At 40.0% G+C, this 27,380-nt stretch overlaps 1 protein-coding gene across 3 annotated transcripts in view; it reads left to right on the forward strand.

The window, feature by feature from the left end:
• DOK6 (docking protein 6) overlaps positions 1–27,380 on the forward strand; it is a 439,116-nt gene that overhangs the window by 380,011 nt on the left and 31,725 nt on the right. For 2 of the 3 annotated variants that reach the window (XR_006278942.1, XM_038391994.2), the window contains exon 8: positions 6,045–6,118. The exons of the other annotated variant lie outside the window; for it this stretch is intronic. Coding sequence is in view for 1 of the 2 variants with exons in the window: in XM_038391994.2 (XP_038247922.1) it covers positions 6,045–6,118 (74 nt within the window). In the remaining variant the exon portion in view is untranslated. The remainder of the gene's footprint in view (positions 1–6,044; positions 6,119–27,380) is intronic. 3 annotated transcript variants of the gene reach the window in all.

Genomic DNA, 27,380 nt, shown 5'->3' on the forward strand with positions numbered 1-27,380 from the left:
ACAGTTCAAGATGATGTAGGTCTTCCAAAACTCCTTTATACTTGGCTTTCCTTCAACTGCCGTCTCCTTAATCAGCACGAAGAACATCCTCCAAATATTGTTTGTCATCCAGGCCTTTCAATTCGACTTCCAAATTATAGGGAAACGAGACTTAACATAGCCCCTAGTTGCTCTTCGGTTTTCACTATGGTACACAAGCAAGGGCTTCAACTTGCAATCTCCTTCTATATTTCCCCCAAACAGAAGAGTTAATCGGTCTTTTGAGGCTTTGAATCCAGGAGCAGTCTTCTCATCACAAGAAATACAAGTCATCATTGGCATCTTCTACCAGTAAAGGCCTGTCTCGTCTACGTTAAAAACTTGTTTCGGAAAGTAGCCACCTTCTGAAACAATTGTGTGTAGCTGCATAGGAAACATTTCAGCTGCTTCTTCATCTGCACTAGCCGCTTCTCCTGTGAGTTTTACATTATGTAGTTTGGCACACTTCTGAAATCTGTGGAACCACCCATGACTAGCATTGAAGGCATCCTTTTCTGCTGTTGAGTTCTCTCCCTCTCTTTCCTTTAAATTGTTATACAGGCTTTTGGCCTTCTCCTGAATCAAGCTTAAACTCACAGGCATTTTCTTTTGATGGAGGTCATCAATCCAGTCAGCCAGCAAACATTCCATCTTCTCAGTTGTACTGCTTCTCTGTTTCATTATCTTCAATTATGACAATTTCAGACCACTTCCAGCGCTTTCATGAATTCGATTAGCACTCTTAAAAATTGAGTGTACTGTCGAAGCAGGCAAACCGTCTGGATGCTCTCCTCTTTCAATATGCTTTATAACATCTAATTTCACTTCTAATGTTACACTCTTACATTACTTCTTAGACACAGGCCCACTCTTAACACTTTGAATGTGTTTTGCACTCATGATGGCTACAGGACAGTACTGTACACAGGGCCACCCTGCCTCTTCCTGCCCCCCTCCACCCATGCCCCGCCTCTTCCTGCCCCTCCACCCATGTTCTGCTTCTTCCCACCCAGTTCCGCCCTCTCCTCTGAGTGCCTCTTCCCCACTCCTTCCCCTTCCCTGCATGGCTCCTGAATGCTGCCCAACTGCTGATTGCAGCAGGCAGGAGGCACTGGGAGGGAGAGGGAGGAGCTGATCAGTGGTCCTGTGGGCTGACACAAGCACAGTACTGTACTGTACAATAGGGGATTGTGTTCCAATTCATGTTCCGTGCAAACAGTGGATATGCAGATCAGGACCAACATGAATGTTCCCCTATTGATGAGCACTGGATATCCGAAACAACGGATAAGGGGGAGATGTATATTGGGGACCCCCTGTAAAGGGGAGCAGGGAGATCATGGCTCCACTTCCTCTGATCAAAGCAGCAGGGAGCTCCCCCTCCTCTCCTTGCCCTGGATAAGCAAGGCTCTTCCTATTTCTTGGGCTAGTGAGGCGAGAGCTCTCCTCCTCTTTCAATATACTGCAAAGCACTTGCCAGTGCTAACAAAGCTGATATTCGTGCCAGTTAAACTCATGGAGGTTAAAAGTTTTAATTCTAAGAAAGTGACAATGACAATGACACAGTCACATGATTTCAGCTTCAAATTCCCAGACTTTACAAAGTAGAAGGAATGCTAGTTGGCAGCTCATTACAAATATTCAGAGAATATTCAAGTATGTAGAGCTGTTTGAATTATCCTGCTTAGTCCTCCGTTAGACTAATCCTTTGTGCTTCTTTAGCTTTCTGCAAATTAAAGTATGTAAAAAGAATCACAGAGCATTCATCATTTTGGCATTTCCATTGTTTGTTCATATTCACAGCAACTTAGTGCAGAATTCCTTTTTCTATTTACTTTTAGTCCCTGAACAATGCAATTGATATCAAATGTTACAGCATATAAATTGGAACATTCAGTTGTGTTTCACTGTCTGCCAGCGGCTGGATGAAACACCTTGCCATTTTTTTTTCTAAATCTATAATCAGGACTTGCAGATCAGTAAACTAAAGCCTCATAAAGCTGGAAGTCTAAATAAAGGATACCAGAAATATGTACAGAAGATCCACATTATTCAAAGTGTTATTAAATTATAGTGTGTAGGTTCCTTAATCTTATGCAGTATCTTTGCTCCTATTCCTGAAAGCTTTGAAAATCTATATAAATGAATCTATTGTTAGTTTTGTGCATTTTTCATTAGTTTTTTTTCTAAAACCATTTCATGAAAATGTATATACAGGAAACATTAAAATGTTTGGTCAAATCTCCACATACAGTGGTTCTGCCCCAAGACTTATTGTAAGTTTTTTGTTTTGTTGTTTTTATCAGGAACAGGGGTATAGGTGGTCTGGCCTAGGGATCACAGCTGGACTGAGGTCTGCACAGCAGGGACTATAGTCACTGAGCAGGAGTTGTAGGAATCAGAAGAGCTAGGTCCTATAAGGAAGAGTCAGGCTGGGGTCAGAGATCAGAAATAGTACCAGGCTGGAACTGGGAGACATGAATCAGGGTCAGAATCAGGCTTGGATCGGAAACCCGAGATCAGGAGATCAAGCAAAGTCTGTCATTGCAGCAGGCCAAAGTCTATGTGGTTGCCCAGACAACTTCCTGGGAGCTTAGCCAACCAGAGGACCACAGGGTGCTGTCACTCTAAGTTTCTTGGGCGGTACTTCCTGTGGTGCCTACTTTCCACAGTGCTCCCTTGCTGTGCCCCTGCATGGCTTTCTGGTAGCTCTGTAGGAACATCAGCTGCCCGACTTTCTCGTCCCCAGATCCTTACAGTTTTCCATTTCCCACTGAGTTTTTAAATCAAATTTTTTGGAAGAATAATTCCCATTATTTTCTTATCTATTCTATATGGCCCTCATCACCATGATAGCTGAAAACCATCAATATTCCCTTTTCCTTTATACATTAATGTTTACACCAAAATCCCCGATTCTCTAAGCTTCTTCATTCTACGAAATTATCACACGCAACCTATCCAATAACTCCCTGATTCGTACATAAGGAAACAATAGTTTTCTATGTTGAAGTGATTCTGCAACCTCTGCCCTTGATAAGTTTCTGCAGTGTGATGGTAGAGCCATGTGTCCATCCTCATTCCAGGCCTAATTTTGTTGGCTGGACATGGGGGGGAAAGTACATCGGACAGTCTTGAAGGATATAGCTGCTATGTCACTATGTTACATGGGATCTTCTAGGAATAATGATGACTGAATTATTTCCCCTTGGAGATTCTGGCTGATTACCTAATTCCTCCAGTGTGCCTCAAGCACAATCTAGCCTTATACTTGGGGAAAACAAAGTAGTTTTAGATTTGGGCTTGAGGCAAGACCCCAGGACTTTGAGGAAGTTCAGATCCTGATCTAACTTCTGCTGCGCAGTTCCACCTGAAATCAGTTTCACCTGAAAATACTTGCCAGGAAGGAATATAATAAACATATGTATCCTAATAAAAATTAAGTCTGTCAGTAGCTTTTTCCTGAGTGAAAGAGTAAATGCCATGTGGGAGAAGTTTCTCACTCTTAAGTCCAGCAGAGACTGGTATGGGGGAAGGAAGACCTGATTTTGCTCAACTGCTCTTGCTAATTAAGGAACAACATTGACAAGCTCAGAGGGGAGGTCATGTTTTTGTTCATTCTGAACCATTCTGGATGAGGTCTGAAGTTCCAAAAGTTGTTGACGATGTAAAACAAGGGAGAAAATTGTAAGGTATTTAAAAGGTTAAAAGATTTCAAATATGAAAGTTCTGTGTTCATTTAAGGCCTGATTGCAATACTCTTTCTCACAATGAATGTCACTTTAGTGAAACTAGTTAAGCTGTAATTAACTGTTAGCAATTTCTCAGGGTATTTTGAATATATAAAAAAAGAAGTGCAACAGAAATGATTCTATGTTGAATGGCTGCTTCAAAAATCAAGCAACTGATGGATTTTTAACTAGTTTATTTAATGTGCGTGTGGCAAATTGCCAGCACTACTTTGATGGGTCTCATGCTTTCTCTTCTTGGGGAGGGTTCAGGGCACCATTTATCACCCCTGAACTGGGGTATTAACTGCCCACTGGTGTCCTAGAGGAGGGGAGGGGAGAGGGAGAGACCCGGGCCTGTCCTCCACTCCGGGTCCCAGCCTAGGGGCCCTAGGGATAGCAGTAAACCGCTTGAACTAGTGGTTCCTTCCCCTGACTTCTTCCCTCTCCTGCCCTTCAGCTTGTGGGGCTTCCTGCCCTCCCTCTGTTATATTAGCTATAATAGCCTACCTTGCTTGTCACCATGAAAGGTTTTCCTCCTTTCCCCCCCCTGCTGCTGGTGATGGCTTATCTTAAGTGATCACTCTCCTTACAGTGTGTATGATAAACCCATTGTTTCATGTTCTCTGTGTGTGTATATCAATCTCCCCTCTGTTTTTTCCACCAAATGCATCCGATGAAGTGAGCTGTAGCTCACGAAAGCTTATGCTCTAATAAATTTGTTAGTCTCTAAGGTGCCACAAGTATTCCTTTTCTTTTTGTGAATACAGACTAACACGGCTGCTACTCTGAAACACACCAAGGAGAGCATCATTCCCAGAACGCAGATTAAAGAACAATTTACTATAGTTAATAAGCAACAATTTTGTGCTACTTAAGACGTCTTGTATTGGACTTTAGTGACTTTTGGTGGGACAAGCTTTTTGGGTCGAGTCCTCTCTAGAGAAAGAAACTGCTGATTGAGGGAAGCAAAAAACTCAAGCTTGGACGAGTGGGTGAAATTGAAAGTGTTTTTACTGTTTTTGGTTGAGTTGGTTGGGTTTTTTGTTTTTAATCACTTGGTTTTGATATTTAAATTATTTTGTCTATGTCCCCATGAGTTTGGTGGAAATTGGAGATTGCATTTCGATGATATTTTGTCAAGTCATGCATGTGATAAGTAACATAGCAAGGATGGGTATGTTCACAGCAAAAGCCCTATTGTCTCATCAAGTATGGTCATGTTACTAAGGCCTGGTCTACACTGGGGGGGATCAATCTAAGATACGCAACTTCAGCTACGAGAATAGCGTAGCTGAAGTCGACATATCTTAGATCGACTTAGAATCACTTACTTCGCATGTTCGGGTGAGGGATCGATGGCCACCACTCCCCCATCAACTCCTCTTCCGCCTCTTGCTATGGTGGAGTTCCGGAGTCGACGGCAGAGCGATTGGGGATTGATTTATCTATCACATCTACACTAGACGCGATAGATCGATCACTACCCGCCGATCCGGCGGGTAGTGTAGACATGGCCTAACAGTGGACTGGATTACCACCTTTCAATCCAGCCCAAGTAAGGGACAGTGCATAGTTACACTGTCCCAGGAGCAGGGATAGGTATTAAATTGTGACTCAGAGAGTCACAATTGGGTGCCAGCTTCTCCTTGGTGCGGGAATTAATCTGTACCAGCTTTTTTGCCATCCAGGGAGAGGAAGAAGCAATCTGCCACTCTTTGCTTTCCTTTCACCCTTTGCAGGGTTTGGCAATGCAGATAGGTGTGCAGGTGAGTAAGGGGCTCTTTATTCCTCTGTGCAGGTGCAAAGCCAGCTCATGAATGACCACCCAGTAACCAGTCTAAACTGATCAAAAAACAATGAGTGACTAATCAGAGCTGACATCTATAATTAGTGTGTTTTATATACATTTTTGTATTGGTTGTGGTTTCTTAAGAAAATAAAGATATCCTCATGCTCACAACTTTGTTCATTGTTCTTGTATTATATTAATCAAATTATATCAGTTTTACCCTCTACCGTATGCTAATGTATACAAGTTCTAATGTTTCCATGAATAGTTATGATGACCTTTCATGGAAGTTAAAGAAAACCCCATCAAGCATACCTACATATTTGACCTCATTTTGCTACTTTTCTGCATGTGTATTCAAACATATAAAAATAAAGCAATATTTTGTTCCTGAACACATACATAAATGTAACAGAATGGCAGCCCTGTTCCATAAATGTGCCTACATTTTTAAATAAACACAAATGATGCTTGTTTTTAAATAAGATTTCTGTGTACTACATTAGGATATCTAATGGGAGAGTCGTCAGATTTCCTGGTTTCTTGGTCACGGACTGATGATATCAAACCAGGGATGCAGGTACAATATGCTTTTCTCTTTCCACTCATCATCCACCCAAATCTCAGCCTCTGAGAATGATCATGAACAATGTGGGTGCTGAAAATGAAATTCAAAGCCTGTTTACATAAACACCAAAGCATGAACTTCAATTTGAAAAAGCATGCTCTCATCATAATTACTGGACATGCAGTGTGCGTTTGATTGGATGATTATTGACAGGCTTTGGCACTTGTTTTCTCCATTACTGCCATTGTTTTGTTCATCAATGTCTCAGCAGTTTTCAGTACTTTTATTTGTGAGATGACAGTCCTATCATCACCAAGCTTTTGATGTTACAGCCATTTTACCATAAGTAAGCTGAGCAGTTTTGGGTTAGGAAATGGAAATGTATTTCATTCGGTCTTGTCAACTGTCTCATTACGCTCCACTCATCAGATTAGGTATTTAATTCTGAGAAATAGCTCAGCAGCTTTTCATCCTTTTTGTGCCTTAATAGAAGCACTTTTATTTGATCGGGTATGTGCATTTTGACCATCTCTTGTTCTGCTTGTTCATATATCTGTTTCTGAAGATGCTTGTTTTCCTTTAACATCATATATTGTTGAAGACAACCTGAAGTTAGCTAATGGCTTCTGGTGAGGACAAGCACTATGGGTCCTCTTGATACCTGTGTCTGAGTTTCAATTATAGTGTCTCTGCTTTGCATTTCACCATTGTTGTCAAGAGACTCTAAAGCATAACAGTAGGAGCTTCCTTTCCCAGTATATGGGGATTCTGTGGTGGTTCAGAGACAATATAATGGCTTGTACACCACTTTCCTCCCTGTAGCCACTGTAGGGAGTATTTTCCAGGGAAAACGGGATGTATCGGGAATTCTCTGTACTCCAATGATCCCTGGATGACCCTGGGGTCTGTTAGACATCAGGCTTCTCTAATTTATGATGGAGGATTGGACTCGCACACAGATATCCAAGGACTGGTATAGTGTAAAGGCGGCTTAAAGCCACCTTTTTGTATACTCCAACTACCCACATGATTCTTGTCATATTGTGATTATGTCCTGTTCAGGTAACTATAATAAATAGAATTATGATTCAACCACTATGTAGGCTGAAAAGCATGAATGTGTTCTGCAATCAAATGTAGAGACATGAGACAATAATAGGTTTTGGATGCTGGTAAAGACCTTTTACACAGCACATTCAGTTACTTTGTCTGAGTAATATAAACTACAGGGATGAGAGGCTCAGAAGAAAGGGCGAGTGAACCCAGAAATACTAATGTTCAGATGCTGACAATAGTGATTTTAATGCCTGGGGGTTTTTTTCCAAATCAAGTATGCTTTTGTTCACATATTGAACATCTTTTTTAAGAAATTGGTGTATTATTTCACTTTATAGGAAATTCTGTCATCCTGAAAATAACAAAATTGCAGTGAGATGATATAATATACCCGTAAGTGTCGTAAAATCATAATCCAATATCAATATGTCTGAGGTTTTGGTCATAAATGTTGAGTAAATGTGCTGATAATATTTGGCTTGATGGTATAAGCTTATTATAGTTGTGAATTGACTGAAACATCTCCTTAGAGCAGAGGCACCCAAATTTTACCCAAGTAATAGCCATGTAACCAGCTTTCCAGAACCCTAGAGATGTATGTAATTTCTATAAAATGGAGCAATGGAGCAGATTAGCTAAGTACCTGTTTCTGTGGAGCTTACTGCTGGGACTTGTAGTCTCCAAAGGCTTCTTAGTGACATAGAACATCAGGCAGCCATGGACCACATTAAGGAACTTTGTTGGCTACGTTTATTAATATTTTTATGCCCCAACACGTCATGCTGTCCCGAAATCCAAGAAAATGTGTTCCTGGCCCTGAAGAGATTACAATCGGTGTATAGGCAGAGAGAAGCTGCTACTGCCTTCAGACTGAAACTTTCCAATCCTAAGCCTTAGGCCTGGGTAACAGGGAAGGGAGAGGGAAAGGGGAGGAATTCAATATTTGTGTTGATAAGAAAGAAGCATTTCTCCAGAAGGGATGATTTATAAAATCTCATAGTAGTTTAAGATTTTAGAATAAATCTCTGGAGATGAATATTGGACAGAGGGCAGGGAAGGCAGTGAAAAGTACATAATAAATTAATTTATCACATAAGTGTGTGTGTGCAAGATCCATTTTTCTCAGACTTTGGCCACCACCAATGTAGACCATCTTAGATCAATAAGCTTCTCTCAGAAAACTTCTCATGAAAGGTCACTTTCATGAAAAGAATACCAGTTGTTTCCAGTATTCCCAGTCAATTAATGGCTAATGAGTAAGTGCAGTTTCTATCATCAAAGTAATGGCTAACATGTGATCTATCAAAACGATGCATTTAACAGGCTGCAGTTTAAAAAAAACTCCAAATGGGGCTCTCAACAATCATTTGTAAGCTTGGCACAGAAACAGAGTGCCATTTTGTAATCAGAAAGGGTAAATTGCAATCATGATGCTGGTTAAAATCACTCACATCACGATCCGAGATGATACATCCAGGTAATATAAACACTCTTGCAGAAATAACTAATAACAATAATGATATATTGATATATCGCAAGTCATATAATAGAGAAAAGAATTAAATAAACCAACACAATTTTATCACATTTTTTTGCAAATACCTGCCATTTCTTTACAAAATATAAAATGTGTTAGAGAATAATGGAAATCTTATATTTTCTGCAGCTAAATCAGCTTGTATTTTGATCCAGTCAGATCTTACAAGTTAATTAGGGTCAGATTGGTCTTTACTTAGATTGGAGGCCTCCATAGTACATATTCAGGTGCTGCAAGAAATGCTATTGGTAATTGAATATGCAGCATTCTTTGAACTTTCAACAATATCTGGCATGATCATAAGAACAATGTAATAAAAGCATATCACCTTTTGAAAGAAATATAAAATTGAAGTCCTGACCATTTGTAGTCCTTAAAAATCCATAACACTTTTCACAAGAGTTGAGTTGTTAACATTAGTGTCCTAACAAAATTCCAGCACTTCCAGAAATAATATTTCTATTCTGTCCCAGCAGTCAATTAGATAGATGTATAGAAATGGGCCAAATCTCACATTTGTATGCTTTTATGTTAGGTTGGGGTTAGGGGGGGATCTATTTACTACGGATTTTTTTGCACAGTCCTGCATTAGTTTCAGAACATGTTGGATATCCAGCAAAAAGATCCAGCAAAAGTCCCTTTTTCCCAGGGATGGAAAATGGTTTTCCACATATTTTTACGTTAATGTGGACAATGCTTTGAACTGGCCTACCGCAGGATTTTGTCAATGCTGGGAGTGTTTTTGTGTTTGTTTGTTTGTTTGTTGGTTGTTTGTTTGTTTGTTTGGGGGGGTTGCCTGTTTCTATAAAACATTTTCTTTAGTAATGTTAAACCTGAAGTTTGTTGTGTCTGATTTTATTTAACTTCCTCTTCCCCTGCCCCCTACTTCTAGAATAATGGGTAATAATAATAATAATTAATAATCATAAAAGAGACTATTACTTTTTTTGTATCATGTCACAAGTAAAGGGGAAACTTGGAAAGTATAAAATGCTCTTAAACTCTACAGGACATTAATCTAAACAAGAACTGAATTTGTACTAAAACCAAACTAATAATGCCTGATCCCATGGCTAGGTATTATATTCTTCTTTCTGCCCTTAATTATTATGTAATCTTATTATGCACTGTTAAACAGCTGCCTTGTTTCACTCTGCAGATTACTACATTTCAGTGATGGATAAATTGATTCATATATGTAATTTGTTATAGAGAGTTTCCAGATCCTTAATTATTCTTATGAAAAGAACTTAATTTGAAAAATGCTTTGCCACGGCATAATGTTGCACACCCCCTTCCTGTTTACATTTTTTCTTGTTTTTTTAACAATAATCAGCAATATGGTTCCATATTTCCAGTGGTGTATTATTTTGTACACTATCTGATAATAAGGTACCTTAATTACTAGTATAGAATATTCATGGAGTTGACACCCTTTCCATATGGTGTTCGCACACACACCATTTCAACACACTTGTGTCAATGTCTGTGAACAAAGGGCAGTTCTAGGTATTCCTGAGTGAGAAAATAAAACTAAAGATATACCAGATGGGAGCAGATGAATACATATGAGGTGACCTAAGATGCTTTTTCCAGGTCAGTTATAGGCAGATGTAACTGTGGCCTCGCTCTAAAACTAAGAAAAATTGTGATTTATAGTATTGGAACTGGATCCTGTGAGAGGCTGGAGAAGCCAGTAACATAAGTAGGACCTCAACAGTTTGTCCCAAAGTGACTTTCCTGCTGCATCTGCATTATGATGTTAAATGTTTTTTTTAAATAGCCAAACAACTTAAAACACATCTCTAATCTAATTTTGCGTGAGTTGGACCAAATATATTTAACTACACTGGAAATGTAAAGTGATTTTAGACTGGAAGACATCATTTAATGACCGTCAAGCTCTTTGATCTGTAAAACTCCATGCTATAGTGAATCAGTGACTAACAGCATAGAGAATTTAAACCTATCATTTCCAATTACACTCAATCCTGAGGCTGCGTAAGCACTATTCTTTAGATGTCTATCAATGTTCAGGAGTTCTTGACTGTTTATCTTGATAACGTTTTGGACCATGGGCACAAAGAAGGTGCAAACTTTAGCCATCAATTAGATTTGAAGTCAGAGATAAATAGACTTTGTTAATGGTATCTCAGTTACTTAAAATGAAAAGGCTGTCTGTCTGAGAATTCAGAATCATTTCGCATCCAAGGCTATACTCAGCTTTTCTGATAAACAAACAGAAAGATACACTGTTAAATTGCCCTGATCTACACAGGGACGGGCAACTCTATTGATCTGTGACAGAAAATGGGATGGACTGTAAATTTGATCCCAGGGGCAGCCACCAGCTCTGGAAGCTGTAACAATGCAGCTTCACTGTAGAGACACCATTGGGAAATTGGAAGAGGGTGGTGTAACAGGCACAGATCTCACACAGACATACAGTCTCCATGAAGATGTCTCTGGCCCTCTGTTGACTCCATGGAACAATCATATAGACTTCCTCCTCTTTAACTTGCTTCCCGTGGGAAGAGAGGGGTTGGGCCAATTGTTGTTGGACGTTATTAAGCAAACGTGATTAATGATAAAATATGGAGCTTTCATCTGCACATCACTCATTTGAACATCCAGATGGCTAGTATCTTAAAGTCAGTCTCTTCTGCCCACTGGATTGTGTGGATTAAATTGGTGATTTCCCTCCAATTTCTAAAGGAGAAATATTCACAACACAAACATCTTTACCATCCTCAGAACTAATTTGTGTCCTTGTTGGAAATCTTAGTAGAGAGACTAAAACTGGCAGGTAGATGGAACTACTCTTTCAAACCAGGAATTGGTGACTTTAGTTCGGGGTGATGTATATTTTATCTTTATAAAGCTTGGCTGTATTTCAAGAGTATTTAATTGAACTTTTCTTAAGATCATTTTCTTTATTAAAAATTCTGTGAACTTTTTCTGAATCATGTGATTTTATTTCATTCTTACCATTTTCTAAAAGAAAGAAAGGAGAGAAATTTAGGAATTCTGGAATGAATAGGAGTTTTCTGGTGAACACAGTAATAATCCAGTAGTAGACTTTACTATTCAGTCATACAGTAAATGAAGTGAAATATAATGGAATGAGCAACTAGTATGCAGCATGGTGTTTTTTTCTGTGGATAAAAATTATGCAAAAAAAAGATGGTGAGATCATGATTTTGTGTTAAAATTTTATTCTACTCCTGTACCACTTCGCTACAGTGTGACTACTCACATGAGCAAGGACTACTGACATTAGTTAGTTGGGTTCGAGATCTTTCATATACGTTCTAGTCTGCGTAATAAATATTTAGTCACAAGGGGGCAATCTAGTTCTGTTGGGCTTAGTCATTCAGAGCATGTTTATGAACAAATGTCTAGATCAAAATACAGTCTATCGCAGGGGCGGACCACAGGCCACATCCAGCCCATCAGACCATTTAATCTGGCCCTCAGCTCCCACCGGGGAGCTGGGTTGGGGGGTTGCCTGCCTCCAGCACTCCAGCCAGGGAGTGGGAATCGGGGCTTGCCCCACTCCATGCAGCTCCCAGGAAATAGCCAGCATGACTCCCCTCCGACCCCACTCTGGCTCCTACATAGTACATGGAGACGTGGCCAGGTGCCTCTGCGAATGGGGCAGTGCACAGAGCCGCCTGACTACGCCTCGGAGCCAGAGCAGGAACATGCTTCTGGGAGCTGCTTGTGGTAAGCGCTGCCTGGAGCCTGAGCCCTCCCCTCCCCACCCATGACCCAATCCCCTGCCACAGCCCTAATTTCCCTCTCACCCTTCAAATCCCTCGATCCCAGCCCACTTGTACCATAAGCTCCTCATCTCCAGAGCCCACATCCCCAGCCAGAGCCCCAGCCCTGATCCCCCTGCTGCCCTCTGAACCCATTGGTCCCAGCCCAGACCCTCCTACACCTCAAACCCCTCATTCCCAGCCCTACCCCAGAGCCCTTACACCCCCCCGTACACCAACCCGGAGCAACCTCCCGCACCCTAGACTCCTCACCTCTGGCCTCACCCCAGAGCGCACACCCCCAACAGGAGCCCTCACTCCCTCCCGCACCCCTACCCCAATTTTGTGAACATTCGTGGCCCAGCATACAATTTCCATACCCTGATGTAGCCCTGAGGTCAAAAAGTTTGCCCACCCCGGTCTATGAGATGGTAAATATCACAATTATGCCCACTAAGTTATTTCAAAGATTACAAAGGCAGCTTCTCGAATTGAAGAATACTGCGATCGTCTCAGTACTATGTGTTTATCTGTCTGTCTAATGTTCTAAAGCCTTTCTTTTTCATTATTGTTTCCAATATCTCCATTGATTTTTAAATGGAATGAGCTTTTAGGACATGATCTTTAAAGCCTTGTTCATTTCAATGGCTTTACTCACATGAGTAAGGTTTTGTAAGATTAGTTCATAAATCTCAATCAGGCACTCAAATCCAATTTCAAATTGTCTGTCTGTCTCTTTAATCTCCAACACAATGGTCTTTCAAAATCTACTATTCGGCATAGTTTTTCCAGGCAAGAGGTTCAGATATTGCTGTCCTTCTCTGGGAGATTGTAGTAAATCTGCAGGAAATTCATTCTTTTATCCCTCAGGGTACCAGTAGAGTCCTCAGTGTTGAAAAGATTTTCACCTAGTGCAATTCTGTAGTTTGACGAATCGCAGCTCAGAGCCAGGTGGCATATGTCTTAACTATTCATTGTCTGATAAATTCAGTTCAGCAGAAGCCTAAATGGAAGGATGTCTTTTTGAGACCATCTGTCCTAAGAGATATCAGCAACAATAAAGAAAATAAAGTCTTTAAACATTTTAGAAAAACCCCACAACACCACACACACCAAACAAAACACTTCCAATTGGGCTCCCCTTTGATTTTGAGAAACAGAGTATGTTTAACTTTCAAATAACTTACTTGTCATATTTGTTGTGTTTATGAGTTTGAAGAATATGACTTCAGCTGACACACTTGTGTGTAAATATGTATCGAATGGACCTTTGCCATGACCATGTCTGGCAGTGCTGGATTGCCCCCTGGTGATTACAATTTTTCTTTTCAGCCTAGAATGCATATTAACTTATAACAAGAAATCACGATCACAGTTTTTTCAGGGTTTTCTTTTTTTTTTTTTCTTTTTTGGATGTTATTTATCCGAAGAAATTACTGTAATGGCTCTGCCACAAAATTAATTATCTTTAGAAGTTTCTTGTTATTGGATTACATTGCAATTATGATTTTTTGACTGTAAAATCAGTCAGGTTATTACTAGGCTCTCATAATGAGATTGTGATGCTTCAGCTGATGTAGACTATATGATGGTAACCATGATAGAAAAGATGATTCTTTGCTGCAGTTGAGTCACAAGCTTTATTGCTCTGTATGAGCCAATCTCTACTGCAACAAGAGTAATATTCCAGTCTCATATAACAAAAATATTTTTGTGACACAAACTCTTTATAAGATCAGAATGTTATTTGCTAATATACCACAATCGATACCTTGACTTTTAACAGAAATCCTACAGTCCCTTGAAAAGATTCTCAAAGACCAGCTTTCTGCTAAATGGAAAAAAAAAGATGATAAATTCACAAGGATCTAGATATGAAGAACTATTTGTAACTGAACTGTTCTGTAGCTCTGTTTTCCCATTCCTGGATCCAAAAGGAAAGGCAGAGGTAGGGAAATAGGGGCAGGAGGAGACAATGGACCTTCATTTTCAAACCTGCAAACTCTGTGTTAATCTACTGATGCCTGCAGTCCATTATCTGAAATGATTTAACCCTAGTGGCATACAAGTTGCAAACAATATTGTTTAGGTGTCAGATTTTTCAAAGGAAGCAATTGCATAAACCTCACACCTAAGTAAATAACATATTGAGGAGCTGCTTTTACATGCATTTGGCTACCTGACAATTTTTGTGTGTTAGGGAAGCAGCACTGTTTTTTATTCCTGCCTTATTTCTCGTTAAACCAATAAAGAAGTGGAAAATAGCCCTTGATGGTATTGGAAAACGTGCCAGCTACTCAGCTGAGATCCATAATTGCCCTGTTACTCTGGGCCAGAGGCATATTCTAGAAGAATGGGTTTTCTGCCTGACTGTGTCTCCGAGAAGAGAGAAATGAAATGTCAGACCAATTATCTGAGCAGTGGACAGTATAAGGAAAACTGGCTGCTTTGTGAAGTTGTGGCCAGAGTCCCAATTATTGGATTAGGCAGAGTTTGCTGCTACACTTCACTGTCATGCTGCTATGTATCAGGGACTCGAGTACACTTAGAGCTGAGTCATGTATGACTGCAGCAAAACAGCCAATGTGCTTTGGTAAATGAGGTTCTGATTGCATACAAGCAGTGTCACTTCTGTGGAATGTATTGTTGTATTAGTTGCTGTTGAACTGGCTTTCCCTTCAATGGTCAGTATCCATTTACTCCTGTGCAGATGGAAGTATCTCAATGAAGTATGTAAGGTTACACTGCTGAAAAACTGGTGTGAGACCAAAATCAGGCCTTCAGTGTGAGGGAGTGTTTGTAAATATCAGAAGTAAGAGAGAAACCTAATGGCAGTGGCAACTGTGGCTGGTTCAGTGCTTAAATACTCCATTTTAATTTAATTTGTAAATAACAAGGGGCAAAAACCAGTCAGAATTCTTCCAATAGTTAACCGTGGAAGTTGTGTAAGCATGCATCAAGTTGTCCCTTGTAAACTACAGACTTTGTCTGAATGGTCCAGCATAAGTTGAAACAAACCAAGAAATGGATATAAAAATGTTATCTACTAATGAAATTTAGCTCATGAATTTAGTATCAGGATTAAGCATCACAACATCAAATTAATGGATCTTGATAAAGTAGGATAAATGGAAAAAAAGCATGATTGATATCTGAAACATGCTAGAGAGCAGATTTTGCAGGTGTGCATCAGTAGCAGCAAATTGTTAGTGTTCTTGATGAACCACAGACGCTGCACCTAGTAAACAGAGTTTAGACCAGTGGTTCTCAACTAGGGGTACATGAACCCCGGGAGGAACGCAGAGGTCTTCCAGAGGGTACATCAACTCATCTAGATATTTGCCTAGTTTTACAACAGGCTACATAAAAAGCACGAATGAAGTCAGTACAAACTTCAAAGTACAAAGACAGTGACTTGTTTATACTGCTCTATATACTGTAGACTGAAATGTAAGTACTATATATATTCCAATTGCTTATGTTTTATAATTCTATGGTAAAAATGAGAAAGAAAGCAATTTTTCAATAATATGTCTGGTTTTGTAAGCAAGTAGTTTTTAAGTGAGGTGTAACTTGAAGATATGCAAAACAAATCAGACTCCTGAAAGGAGTACAGTAGTCTGGAAAAGTTGAGAGCCACTGGTTTAAACCAGCACATGGATTTTGGCTAAGTATTTAGCAATAAGATTCAGTTTGCTAAAAAGCAAAGCAGAATTGGAAATGTAAGGAGCCCATTTATCTCTTCCTGTCTCTCTTTTAACTGTCCTGAGTTGAGGAGCTGAAAGACCTTTTTAATTGGTTAATCACTTGGTGCTTAATCAATTATCTTGTCAATTTTGCCCATGTGGGGACACTTACAAAGTGCACAGAGTGATGAGTCAACCTGAGAATACTCATGCTTTATCCCATCATTATTTTTTCAAAGACTTAACACTAGGAAGAAAAGTTAGGCCTCTTCATTAGAGATCTGAACAGAAATAAGGAGCAAATCCTCAACTGGTGTAAACTGTTATGTTCCACTGACATCAGTGAAGCTATGACAATTTACGCCATCTGAAGATCTGCCCCATAATATTTAAAATGCATGAAAATCTATTCAAAATTGCTTGAACTTAATACCTTTTATTTTAATTTGCTTAGGTCATTCTCATTCAGTTTCTTCTTTCCAAATGATGCAACTCACTGATGTATGAAAAAAACACCAGTGAGGCATACATCAGCCCGCAATATAGTTCATTTAAATTCACAATTTTCAGCAGGTGACTAGGTTGGCATGAGACCCTGAGACATTCTTCTAAGCCATGTGACAGGGCACCAGCTGTGATGAATGGAAATAAGAGACTAAAATGTTTTAAGGTAACAACAATGTTCCAGCTGAAATAAAATCACAAAACGCTAGGAAAGAATTTGAATTTATTTAGGATCTATAAAAGCAGGAAAACTGCCAGAGAAGCTCAGCAAGACATATAGCATGCAATAAAATGGTTAACAGTGTGTCACAGCTTACTATCTTCTATATAACTCTCTTCTTTTTCCTCAAAAATATCCAGTATGCACGTTATAAAGCATCCTTCTTTTGCTGAGTCCCCTGCTAAATGTAGAGGACTCCATTTTAGGAACCTGCAATGCCAGAAGACTTACCATGTCACAAATTATTTGGATGTTTGAACTATGAAATAAAACTAACCTTACAAAAAATGTTCAGAAAATAATACGAAGAAGATACAAGCAATATAAAACAAAACCAAAATATACCAGAAAAAGTTTGAATACTAAATGTTAAATTTTTCATTAATTAACAATAACACTCAGCTTTTAATGCAAAATTCCAAATGTGATAGGTTGGCCACTGTTGATGAAGTTCAAAAATAGAGTTGGTCAAATAGTAAAATGAAATGGATTTGTTGCTCCCTAATAAAAGTGCTGAATTTTTTGGGGTGATGTTGTTCGTTATTCAGCAATGTTTGGATAATCTCTGGTTGTTTGTGAGATTCATGAATGATTATTGGTCCAAAATTCAAAATGAAGTATGCTGTCATTTATTATTTACCTGTCATTAAGCTCATCCAATCAGGAAACAAAAAAGTACCATGTGACTTAAATGACCCGTTGCACAAACCAAGTTGGGTTTGAGTCAGTAAAGCACAAACTATGTCCTTTGGTTTTGTTGAACTCAATGGAGCATAAGCACTTGCCAAGGTGATCAGAACTTTGGAAATTGCTTTCCCCCAATCCCCTAGCAATACAATCTTGAGAAACCCCAGGTCAGGTTAAGGTAGGCACAGGTCTCCTTTTTTCTCTCTCCCCTGTCCCCATGCCGTATCAGATCAGAATTCTGGCTCACCGGTTTCATAATTCCGGACACACAAAGTTCAGGAGAACTTAGATTCCTGTTAGGCAAAGGCATTGTTATTAAAAGAACTATGAAGGCAGATCTGATGCAAAGCCATGTGACAGGAGAGACTCTCCATCTGGGCAAAAAAATGAGACCCAGTGCACTTTGGATTGCACTGCATTTTGAGAAAAGGAGGAGCTGTTGTGTTTGCTGCGTCTGGGGCTGAAGGCCAGCACTGGTCTTTCATTATTGTTCTCATCTTTTGCAAGTTGTCTCCTCCAGAATCACTGCTGCTGAGACACAATAGCTGCTTGCAACTCTTGTCATTTGTGTCACATACTGGGCTGAAGAGCACGTGTGGAAGAAGGGAGGCTGTTTTCTGGGTTTTTCTAAATAAGTAAATGAAAATTATTTTTCATCGGGAGTGGGGGAGAGGGGAACATGACACATTGTGACACATCCCTACTGTTTTTTTAAAGCAAATTCATTTTCAAGACAAATCAAAAAATCCCTGGCTGGCAAAAGCCTGAGCCACTGTGCTCATCTCAAAATGCTCCTTCCTGCTACTGCTTCTTAGTTTAACTATTACAAAAACTGTTTAGTGCTAATGGTGTGGTTTTGATTTGTGCACTTTGGCTGTGTTCTTTGCCTGTTGACGCTACCTATGTGACCAACCAACCACTTCCTACTTCAGAAATATGTCTTCCTTGTACACCTGCCTAGATCACACACTGCCACCACAGAGTTTTGCAAGTGTTTCCTGGGAAATACCTTTGCAGGGGTGAAGCACTCTCTCTCAGTGCCTCTCCCAGTAATCCTGAGTGTCACCTAAGTTTTAAATAAGTTCCCAAATGTTTTTGAAATTCGGTTTCTGGTCATCCACTGGCTCCAGTCCCTGAAAGTGAACTGGGAAGACAGACCCCCTAGGTCCATACAGAATGCCATTTTATCCTGTGATTGTCCTCAACGTGCTCTTAAAAATACCAGATGTGTTCATTTAAGTTTGATTTGCCTTTGTGATGAATACCTAAATACTTTGTGCTTCTTATTTGCAGGCTGCCATTTTGCCTTAATGTAGAATCATTTGATCACCTTTTTCATCAGATACAATATTTTCAAAGTCATCTGTGTCAAAATTGGATTGGATTGACATCACCCAAGATGTCAGAGGCTCCCAGGCATGTAAAGGCAGTTTCCAACCCTCCTGCTCCCAGGTTTCATTCAACTAAAGATCAGTCATAATATATGGAAGGAACAACCCATGGCCCTAAGCAAAAAATTACCCCATGCTCACATTCACTAAGTAAAACAGAATCTATTAAAAGAAAAATGATCTTTACTGCACGTCTGAGTATTTATAATAGTCTCATGACTCAGAAATCAAGAAATGCCAGTAGACTGAAGACTAGATAAAGGGGACCAGTTTAACAGCACGCCGCAGTCATGGGGTATAAATATGGTGATTTTTATCATGCAGAATCAATGTCCTGAGTAATCAAGATGATTCAGGCATCCCTGGTGTGAGCTACCGCATAATAAATTCTAGATGTTGTTCTTCCAGAGGTAGAAAGCATCCATATGTTATTATAGCATGCCCATTCTATCAGAGTTATCTCAAACTTCAGCTGTTCCTGCCTGATGCACGCTCAAGAAAGAACTGTTGTATTATGATGGAATATATGGGCAGAAAGAGTTAAACGTGGTAACATAATCCTGTTACTGTCCAACATTAAACAATATTAAACAAGGTGTGGGGTTACAGAGACCTCAGCTTGCTTAGTACCATGGCAAATACACCATTTAAAATCTTTTTAACCTTTTATTTAAGATACAGAAAACAAAGAAAAGCAGTTAAGGCATTTGAAATGTAAAGTACTAATTATGGCTTTCGTGTTAACAACATCCCTTTTCCATTTCCCTTTAGTTGGAGAGAGTTTTTAGAAGGGAAAATACCCTCTATTTGTATTTGTAGCATCTCTTAAATGGTATCAAAGATGGTAATAACTGTTCCTTTGAGGAACAGAAAAGAAGTTAGTTGAAATAGGCTGAAGCTGTTTTTTCAAGTCCAATTTCATTTCACCCCAGGTTGTGTTTGGGATTCAGTGGTAGGTGAAGGTGGGGAGGTGATAGTGTCATCTAAGTCCCTCTCTGTGATCCGATCTAGTCAGGACATCTCTCAGGATCAGGATAATGAAGGCCTGGAGTCCCAAGAAGTGATGGGGGTGGAGCCAGTTTTTCTCCCAAAATCTCTTTTCTTAAGAACTCCAAAAGGTGGTGGTGGGCAGAATAGCCCTCCCCACCCTTTTATTTTGTCCATCAACTAGGCCTAGTTTCAGACGCATCAGTTTTGGTTCACTGATTTCTGATTCCATTCTTTTCTTGTTTACCAAGCATGATCTTAACCCAGTCCTTGAGTTATATTGTTAGGCCTTTTTGTCTGGACAAATTCAGTCTTTCTGTGTCCCTTTCATACCTTTCTTTGTTGTTACAGATTTTTTGTGAGATCTTATGAACTTCACTCTTTACAGTTCAATTCCGATTTAGGGTAAATTTGTAGGCCCAATTATCATAATATTAGAACCCCTCAGAACAGCTTCATTCTCAATACCATTTGACTTTAATAATAGTAAAGAGAAGTCATCATAATTGCTGGCTTATTTTTTAATAGTCTTATTTCCCAGGGAATGCCGCCTTAAGAAGACAAATTAAAAGCAGTGGGGAAAAGCTGTTTGCTGTTCATCTTTACTTTGGGGGGATTGTTTAGCTACTGTTTTTTTATTTCCTGTATTATTTTATTGTATTCTTAAAAACAGGAGATACCTTAATTTTGGTTTGCCTTTCGTGTTCAAACTCTCTAGCCAATAATCTTTGTACTGCATATTTGCAGGCTGCTATTTTGCCCTAATGTAAAAGCATTTTATCACCTTTTTTAATCAGACAAATTATTTCCAAAGTCATGTGAGCTAAAATTGGACTGTAATGTCCCTCCAGCTCAGTATAACTATATTCCCAGTTTCATCTATCTGGGAAGCCACTAAAATTCTGGTGTTTATTGTCTTCCTCTTCGGCTGTATCAAAGTTTGCTTGTACTTAGATAATTCCCTCTGTGTTTGCAATATTTGTGAAGAAGGGTGCTGTAGTTTAAGAATGTCTCGTATTGTGTGTGTCTACACAACAACAGGTTCTAGTTTAAGACAGAAGTTTAAGGGACAGATTCTATGCTGTGCCTCTCTCAGGAGATGCAGCCCATATGGCACAGTTCATGGCATGCATTTTCTTGATTTCCCTTTTTATATCTCTCTGCTTCTGGGATGCTGATCTAACTTCACCAACTTCTCTGTTGCTGTTGTTGGTTTGCTTCACATCCAAGAATAGCTAGAGCACAAAGTGCTGGCCACACCTCTTCCATCACCAAAATGTGAAGTGGGACTAAGCATGTGAAGCGGCATGTCAAGGAGAGCTGCATTTCCTTTACACTACTGCAGCATACAAATCTATCTCCAAATATTTCTAAATGGTGTTATGCTCTGCCAATTCTTCTCGGCTCACTGTAACCTTCTCTTTCTCTCACTCCTTTCTCCATCCCTTTTTTCACATTCCGACTTCCTCCTAAAAACTGATATCTTTTCATTAGCCTTGAATCAGCCTCTCCAATTCTCTTTCCCACTTTGTCATCTTCTATCTGTTTACAAAGCGCATCTGATATTGCAGTAATAGTAGAGAACAATCTTTGTAGTGTCTCCTTCCTTTTCCTATCAAAGCCAATAAGTTCATGGAGTATAGGTCCATTAATAGGTATTAGCCCGGACGAGCAGGGATGCAAAACCATGCTCTGAAGTGTCTCTAGCCTCTGTTTGCCAGAAGCTAGGACTGGGCAACAGGGGATGGATCACTTGATGATTACCTGTTCTGTTCATTCCCTCTGAACCACCTGGCATTGACAACTATCCGAAGACAGGATACTGGGCTAGTTGGACCACGGGTGTGACTAATATGGCCATATTCTTATGTTCAATAGCAACATTTCCATTCATTTCTTCAATCGAAGGATTGATCCCATTACTTTGTAAGCAATAAAATTTAACCTAATGCTGTCCTTTTCTCAAATGTTCATATGAAGTATAATTGTCTTGTGCATGTGGCACACTCTAAACACTATCAGTTGTGTTTTCCTGGAAAATAACCTGGGCTATTGAAAAGATTCATACTGTCTTTTTTTGTAATTATGTAGCTCATACTAGTAATACATAACTAAGAGGCACTGTGAAAAGACAACTAATTTACCCTTTGAGAAGACAGTTTCAGAGATCTGCCTGCCAGCACATTTAGCAGATTGTTCATTTGATTTGTCAGACTATAATGTTTTGCATAAGGATGCAGCTCCAGCCACTTGGGATTAAACAGAGCTGTGTAAGGATGGCTGCTGCACAACTGTTGTATTTTCTGAGACAGTACTGGTCACAAAGGCAACACTAACAAAGAAAGGGAATGAATGAACAGAGAAACAGAGGTGGCAGGAGACTGGAAAACACAAGATAGATGTTTACAAGTTAGGATAATGATTCCAAAAAGGATATGCTGGTAGACATTGGGGAGGGGGGAAGGGGAGAGGTATTTTAATGAAGCTTTTATTTTCTCTTTTTTTTTTTTGCAAGAGATGTTTTTAAGGGTCTCCTACCATCACCGCGCACACACACACTCTCTCTCTCTCTCTTACTTTTTGACACATCTTTTCAAGTTCTGCCTCATCTGGTTTCATCCAGCTTTACAAGCATCTAGTGAAAATGAGACAGGCAGTTCACAGCAGAAGTCCCTTCTGGGGAAAAGAAAAGAACATAACTTACATCCCTCAATAAATCTGTCCTTTGTTTTTGATTTCCTAGTGGTAATTGAGGGCTTTTACAGCTAAAACAAGCTATTTTTAGAGTTATGAAAAGTAGATTAGTTTCCCTTGGTGGTTCATGGATGTTTTGGGCAACTACTTTATTCCTACTAAACTTAAATAACCTAAATGAATAAACTTTCATATGCCACAGTAATAAATAATAGGGGAAAATATTTTGTTTGGGCCTGACAAATTACAAAACCAAAGAGAGAGAAGGGGAGCAATGAAAAGCGATACAGCTGCATGATAAATGTAGTCATGTGTATTGATATCTCCCTATTTTTTTAATGCAAATTAATATTTTGGCTTTGTTTATTTATGGCCTATCTTTTCAAAGAGTCACGTTAGTTAATACCTTAGCCGGAATGGAATTGTTGCCCAGAAGACAATTTTTGAGCTCTTTGAAAGTATTTTTTTTCCCCAGCAGCAACTTGGAGTGAGGATGGTTTAGGTCTGAGAAAGGATGACATATATGTGGGCTATTTGGAAGAAATCCAGGACATGAGCATGGAAGGAGGGCATCGGTCATGTGACCATGATAGAAGAAAGCTGCTCTCTCTAAGTTTCTCTAACTCTGAACAAGAACTTTATTCGTAAACTGGAAAATAGTATTTGTCCCTAAAGTTAATCTCTCTCTCTCTTTCTTTGTCATGGTCTAGAACCTTTTCTCTCCCCATGCGTAATGAGGAGGGTAGCAGACAGATGGAAGAGAGGTAGGCGGGAGCTAGGTTGCAGCAAAGCAAAGATCTTAAAGATAATCTAGGTGATCTGCAAAACTAAGTAGAAATACCCTAAGTCTTCTTCAGATCTGTTTACACTACGAAATTAGTTCGAATTTTAGAAACCGATTTTATACAGTTGATTGCATACGTCCACGCTAAGTGAATTAAGTCAACAGAGTGCGTCCTCACTACCGTGGCTAGCATCGACTTACAGACAGTGTACTGTGGGTAGCTATCCCACAGTTCGAGCAGTCTCCACTGCGCATTGGAATTCTGGATTAAGCTCCCAATGCCTGATGGGGCAAAAACATTGTCATGGGTGGTTTGGGGTACATGTCATCAGCCCCCCCCCCCCCCCGTGAAAGCAACTGCAATCATTTTGCGCCTTTTTTCCTGGGTTACCCATGCATGTGGCACCTTAGAGACTAACCATGGCAAGCATGAAGCCCACTGAGCTCACTGTCACCATACATCTCCTGGGTGTTGTTGACAGATGCAGTACTGCATTGCTACACAGCAGCAGCTCCTTGCCTTTGTGGCAGATGGTGCAGTAGTACTGATAGCCATCATACATCTCCTGGGTGTTCCTGGCAGACCTCGGTGAGATCGATCAGGGGCACCTGGACAGACATGGTTATTCTCCTCTTAGAGCACCGAATGGTCATTCTCTTCTTTAAGTTTCGTCTCATGGAGATTCAGTCCTTCCATGGAATATCATGAGAGCTGGAGGCTTCTGCCTTAGGCTGCTCTCCCAGTCATCAGTACTGCGCGGTCACACCTTCCGCAGCCTACCCATGGCTCATGAAGCCTGGACAATAGTAAGAAGCAGTTCAACTATAGGCTGAGCAAGTGCAGAATTGGTGTTAGAATGTGCCTTTGGACATTTAAAAGATCACTGGTGCTGTTTGCTGACTAGGTCAGACCTCAGCGCAACTAACATTCCCATTGTTATTGCTGTTTGCTATGTGCTCCATAATATCTGTGAGAGTAAGGGGGAGATGTTTATGGTGGGGTGGGAGATTGAGGTAAATCATCTGGCGTCTGATTTTGAGCAGCCAGACACTAGGGCGATTAGAAGAGCACAGCAAGGTGCACTGTACATCAGAGAGGCTTTGAAACCCAGTTTCATGACTGGCCAGCCTTCGGTGTGACAGTTGTGTGTGTTTCTCCTTGATGGAGACCCACCCCCTTTGTTGATTTTAATTCTCTGTAAGCCAACCACCCTCCCCCCTTCGAAATAAAGTAACTATTGTTTGAAACCATGCATTCTTTCTTTATTAATTAAAAAAAATAGATAACAGACAAGGTAGCCTGGGTGGGGTGGGAGAAGAGGGAAGGACAAGGCCACATTGCTTATTGTAGCCACACTAAAAATCAAACTGTTTGAATGACAGCCTTCTGTTGCTTGGGCCATCTTCTGGAGGGGAGTGGCTGGGTGCCCGGAGCCCTTCCTCCGCGTTCTTGGGCGTCTGGGTGAGGAGGCTATGGAACATGGGGAGGAGGGTAGGCGGTTATACAGTGGATGAAGTGGGGGTCTGTGCTCTTGTTGGCTTTCCTGCAGCTCCAACAGATGCTTCATCATGTTCATTTGCTCCCCCATTAGCCTCAGCATTGCGTCCTGCCTCCACTCTTCGTGCTCACTTAATTCTTTCCCGGCTTCTGCCACTGAATGCCTCCATGCATTAAGCTGTATCCTATCAGTGCAGGAGGACTGCATGAGCTCGGAAAACATGTCATTGCGAGTGTGTTTTTTTCACCTTCTAATCTGTGATAACCTCAGGGACAGAGATGATAGGGGAAGCGTAGAAACATTCTATGCTCTACGATTCTGGGGGGACTGCACGGTCACCTGTGCTGCTGAGTGCTGCTGAGTTCGCCATGTTGCCTAAACAGGAAAAGAAATTCAGAAGTTTCCGGGGCTTTTCCTGTGTACCTGGCTAATGCATCAGAGTTCAAAGTGCTTTCCAGAGCAGACACAATGGAGCATTCTGGGATAGCTCCTGGAGGCCAATACCATTAATTTGCATCGGCACTACCCCAAATTCGACCCAGCAAGGTCGATTTTAGCGCTACTCCTCTTGTCGGGGAAGAGTACAGAAGTCGATTTTAAGAGCCCTTTAGGTCGACCAAACAGGGTTGGTTGTTTGGACACAGTCATTTTTAAATCAACCTAATGTGGCTAAATTCGACCTAACCCTGTAGTGTAGACCAGGCCTTAGACATAGTCAGACCAGTGACCATGGAAGATTATTTCTGTAGCAGCAATATTGGGGACAGATTGAAGGTGGCATCCATTAGGTCAGATGAAGAAGCTGAAGTTACTAAAGTGACAATTAATCCTTAGGACCTGAACAGGGTTTTGGCAGAGAGGAATGGGCAAATTTTTGAGGAGTTGTATAAACAAATAACATGAATTAGTAACAGTATTACTATGCGGGAGAGGGAAAGAGCAGTGTCAAAAATTGCAGTGCTGAAATTGAGTTATCATTGTCACCCATCGATAAGAATTCAAAAAAAAATTAAAGAGGTATTTTACATGCACTTCGGAAAGCTCCCCCTTAATAAAGCTCAACATAAAGTTGATAACATTGAAACTAGTATTGTTTGAAAAATACTATTAAGAAGAAAATGTACAAGTTACCACCTTCTCTGACATTCAGATTGCAGGAAATGCCAACAGGATGATATACGCAGCTCCTTGCTCGGCTTCCTGGCTTTTGTGGATCCTATTCTTAAGTGCCTAACTCTTCCCAAGCATTGTATAGAGAGCTAAGTGTCCAACTTCGGGCTGTGGATTCCACTAAGCGGTAGAGCACCAAAAGTTAGGTTTTGCAACACAGAGCCTAAGTCCACTTTGTGGATCTAGCACATTCTCTCTGAACATTTTGCATGGCAACTAGTTCCAAGGAAAATTTGCACGATTAAAGTCTCAAGTGACAACATCATTTCCAGTAGTTGATAAAGACTGAATAAAATGTTCTGTTTTGAACTGTTCCCATTGACTGAAAATTAAATATAAATGTAATTGAAATATTGTTGTTTTGTATCATTTTATCAAGCAATATTGGGACTAAGGAACATGACATAAACAGTGCTGAGGATAATGGCATTACCTTCATGAACGTGTACTGGTCTTGTCACTTTCAATTCCATCTTCCCCAGAACAAGTATTATGATCTTGTATAAGAGTTGACACTAGAAGTGCTGTGGAGAGTTAAGATCACTTGAGAGATATTGTGATCAAGAGGGAGAGAAAATATTGTTATAGCAGGGGTGTTTATTACAGTGCATAAGCTTGAGACTCCTAGGGGTCTCCCAAGAAGAAGGCTCAGGGGCTTGGGCTGTTCTAAAGCAACTTGTTTCTAAAGGCCAGATCCTCAGCTGGTATAACTTGACATATCACCATATGGTTAAATTGAGCTACTTCTATTTACACTATCCAAGGATCTGGCCCAAAAAGAGGACAGATTTTTCTGAAGCTTTTAGCCTAGAACACTGTTTCTCAGTAGTAGAGCAGTGCTGCCTTTGGTGAAAGTTCTGTAGAATGGAAATATCTGTGTGCAGTTTTGACCTCCTCTGTTCAGGATAATCAAGACTTGTAAATAACTGTCTTACACTAGAAAATACCCTGACTCTTCCAAAAGGAAACTGATCTAGTACAAGGCCCCAAAGTCTGCTTCTGATCAGCAAATGTGCAAAAAATTATAAATCTATTGTGTGTATTTGAATGAAAATAAAAATGTGCTATTAATTAGTTTAATGATAAGAAAAGAACTAATAAATGAGGGAAAACAGTTTTAACTATTGGAAATCAGGATGAATATTTCATATAGTTATAATTGGTATGGCAGGTATCACCAAGTAGTGCTGTTACATATGTTCTTCGGTGTTTGTCGTTTTTCTTTACTGTGCAAGCAAATGTTCCATTTTAGGAAGCCGTATTGTGTTGTTTGCTTTGGAGTTAATCAAGGTTTTGTG

The sequence above is a fragment of the Dermochelys coriacea genome, chromosome 2, assembly GCF_009764565.3.
Source record: "Dermochelys coriacea isolate rDerCor1 chromosome 2, rDerCor1.pri.v4, whole genome shotgun sequence".
NCBI classification, from domain to species: Eukaryota; Metazoa; Chordata; order Testudines; family Dermochelyidae; genus Dermochelys; species Dermochelys coriacea.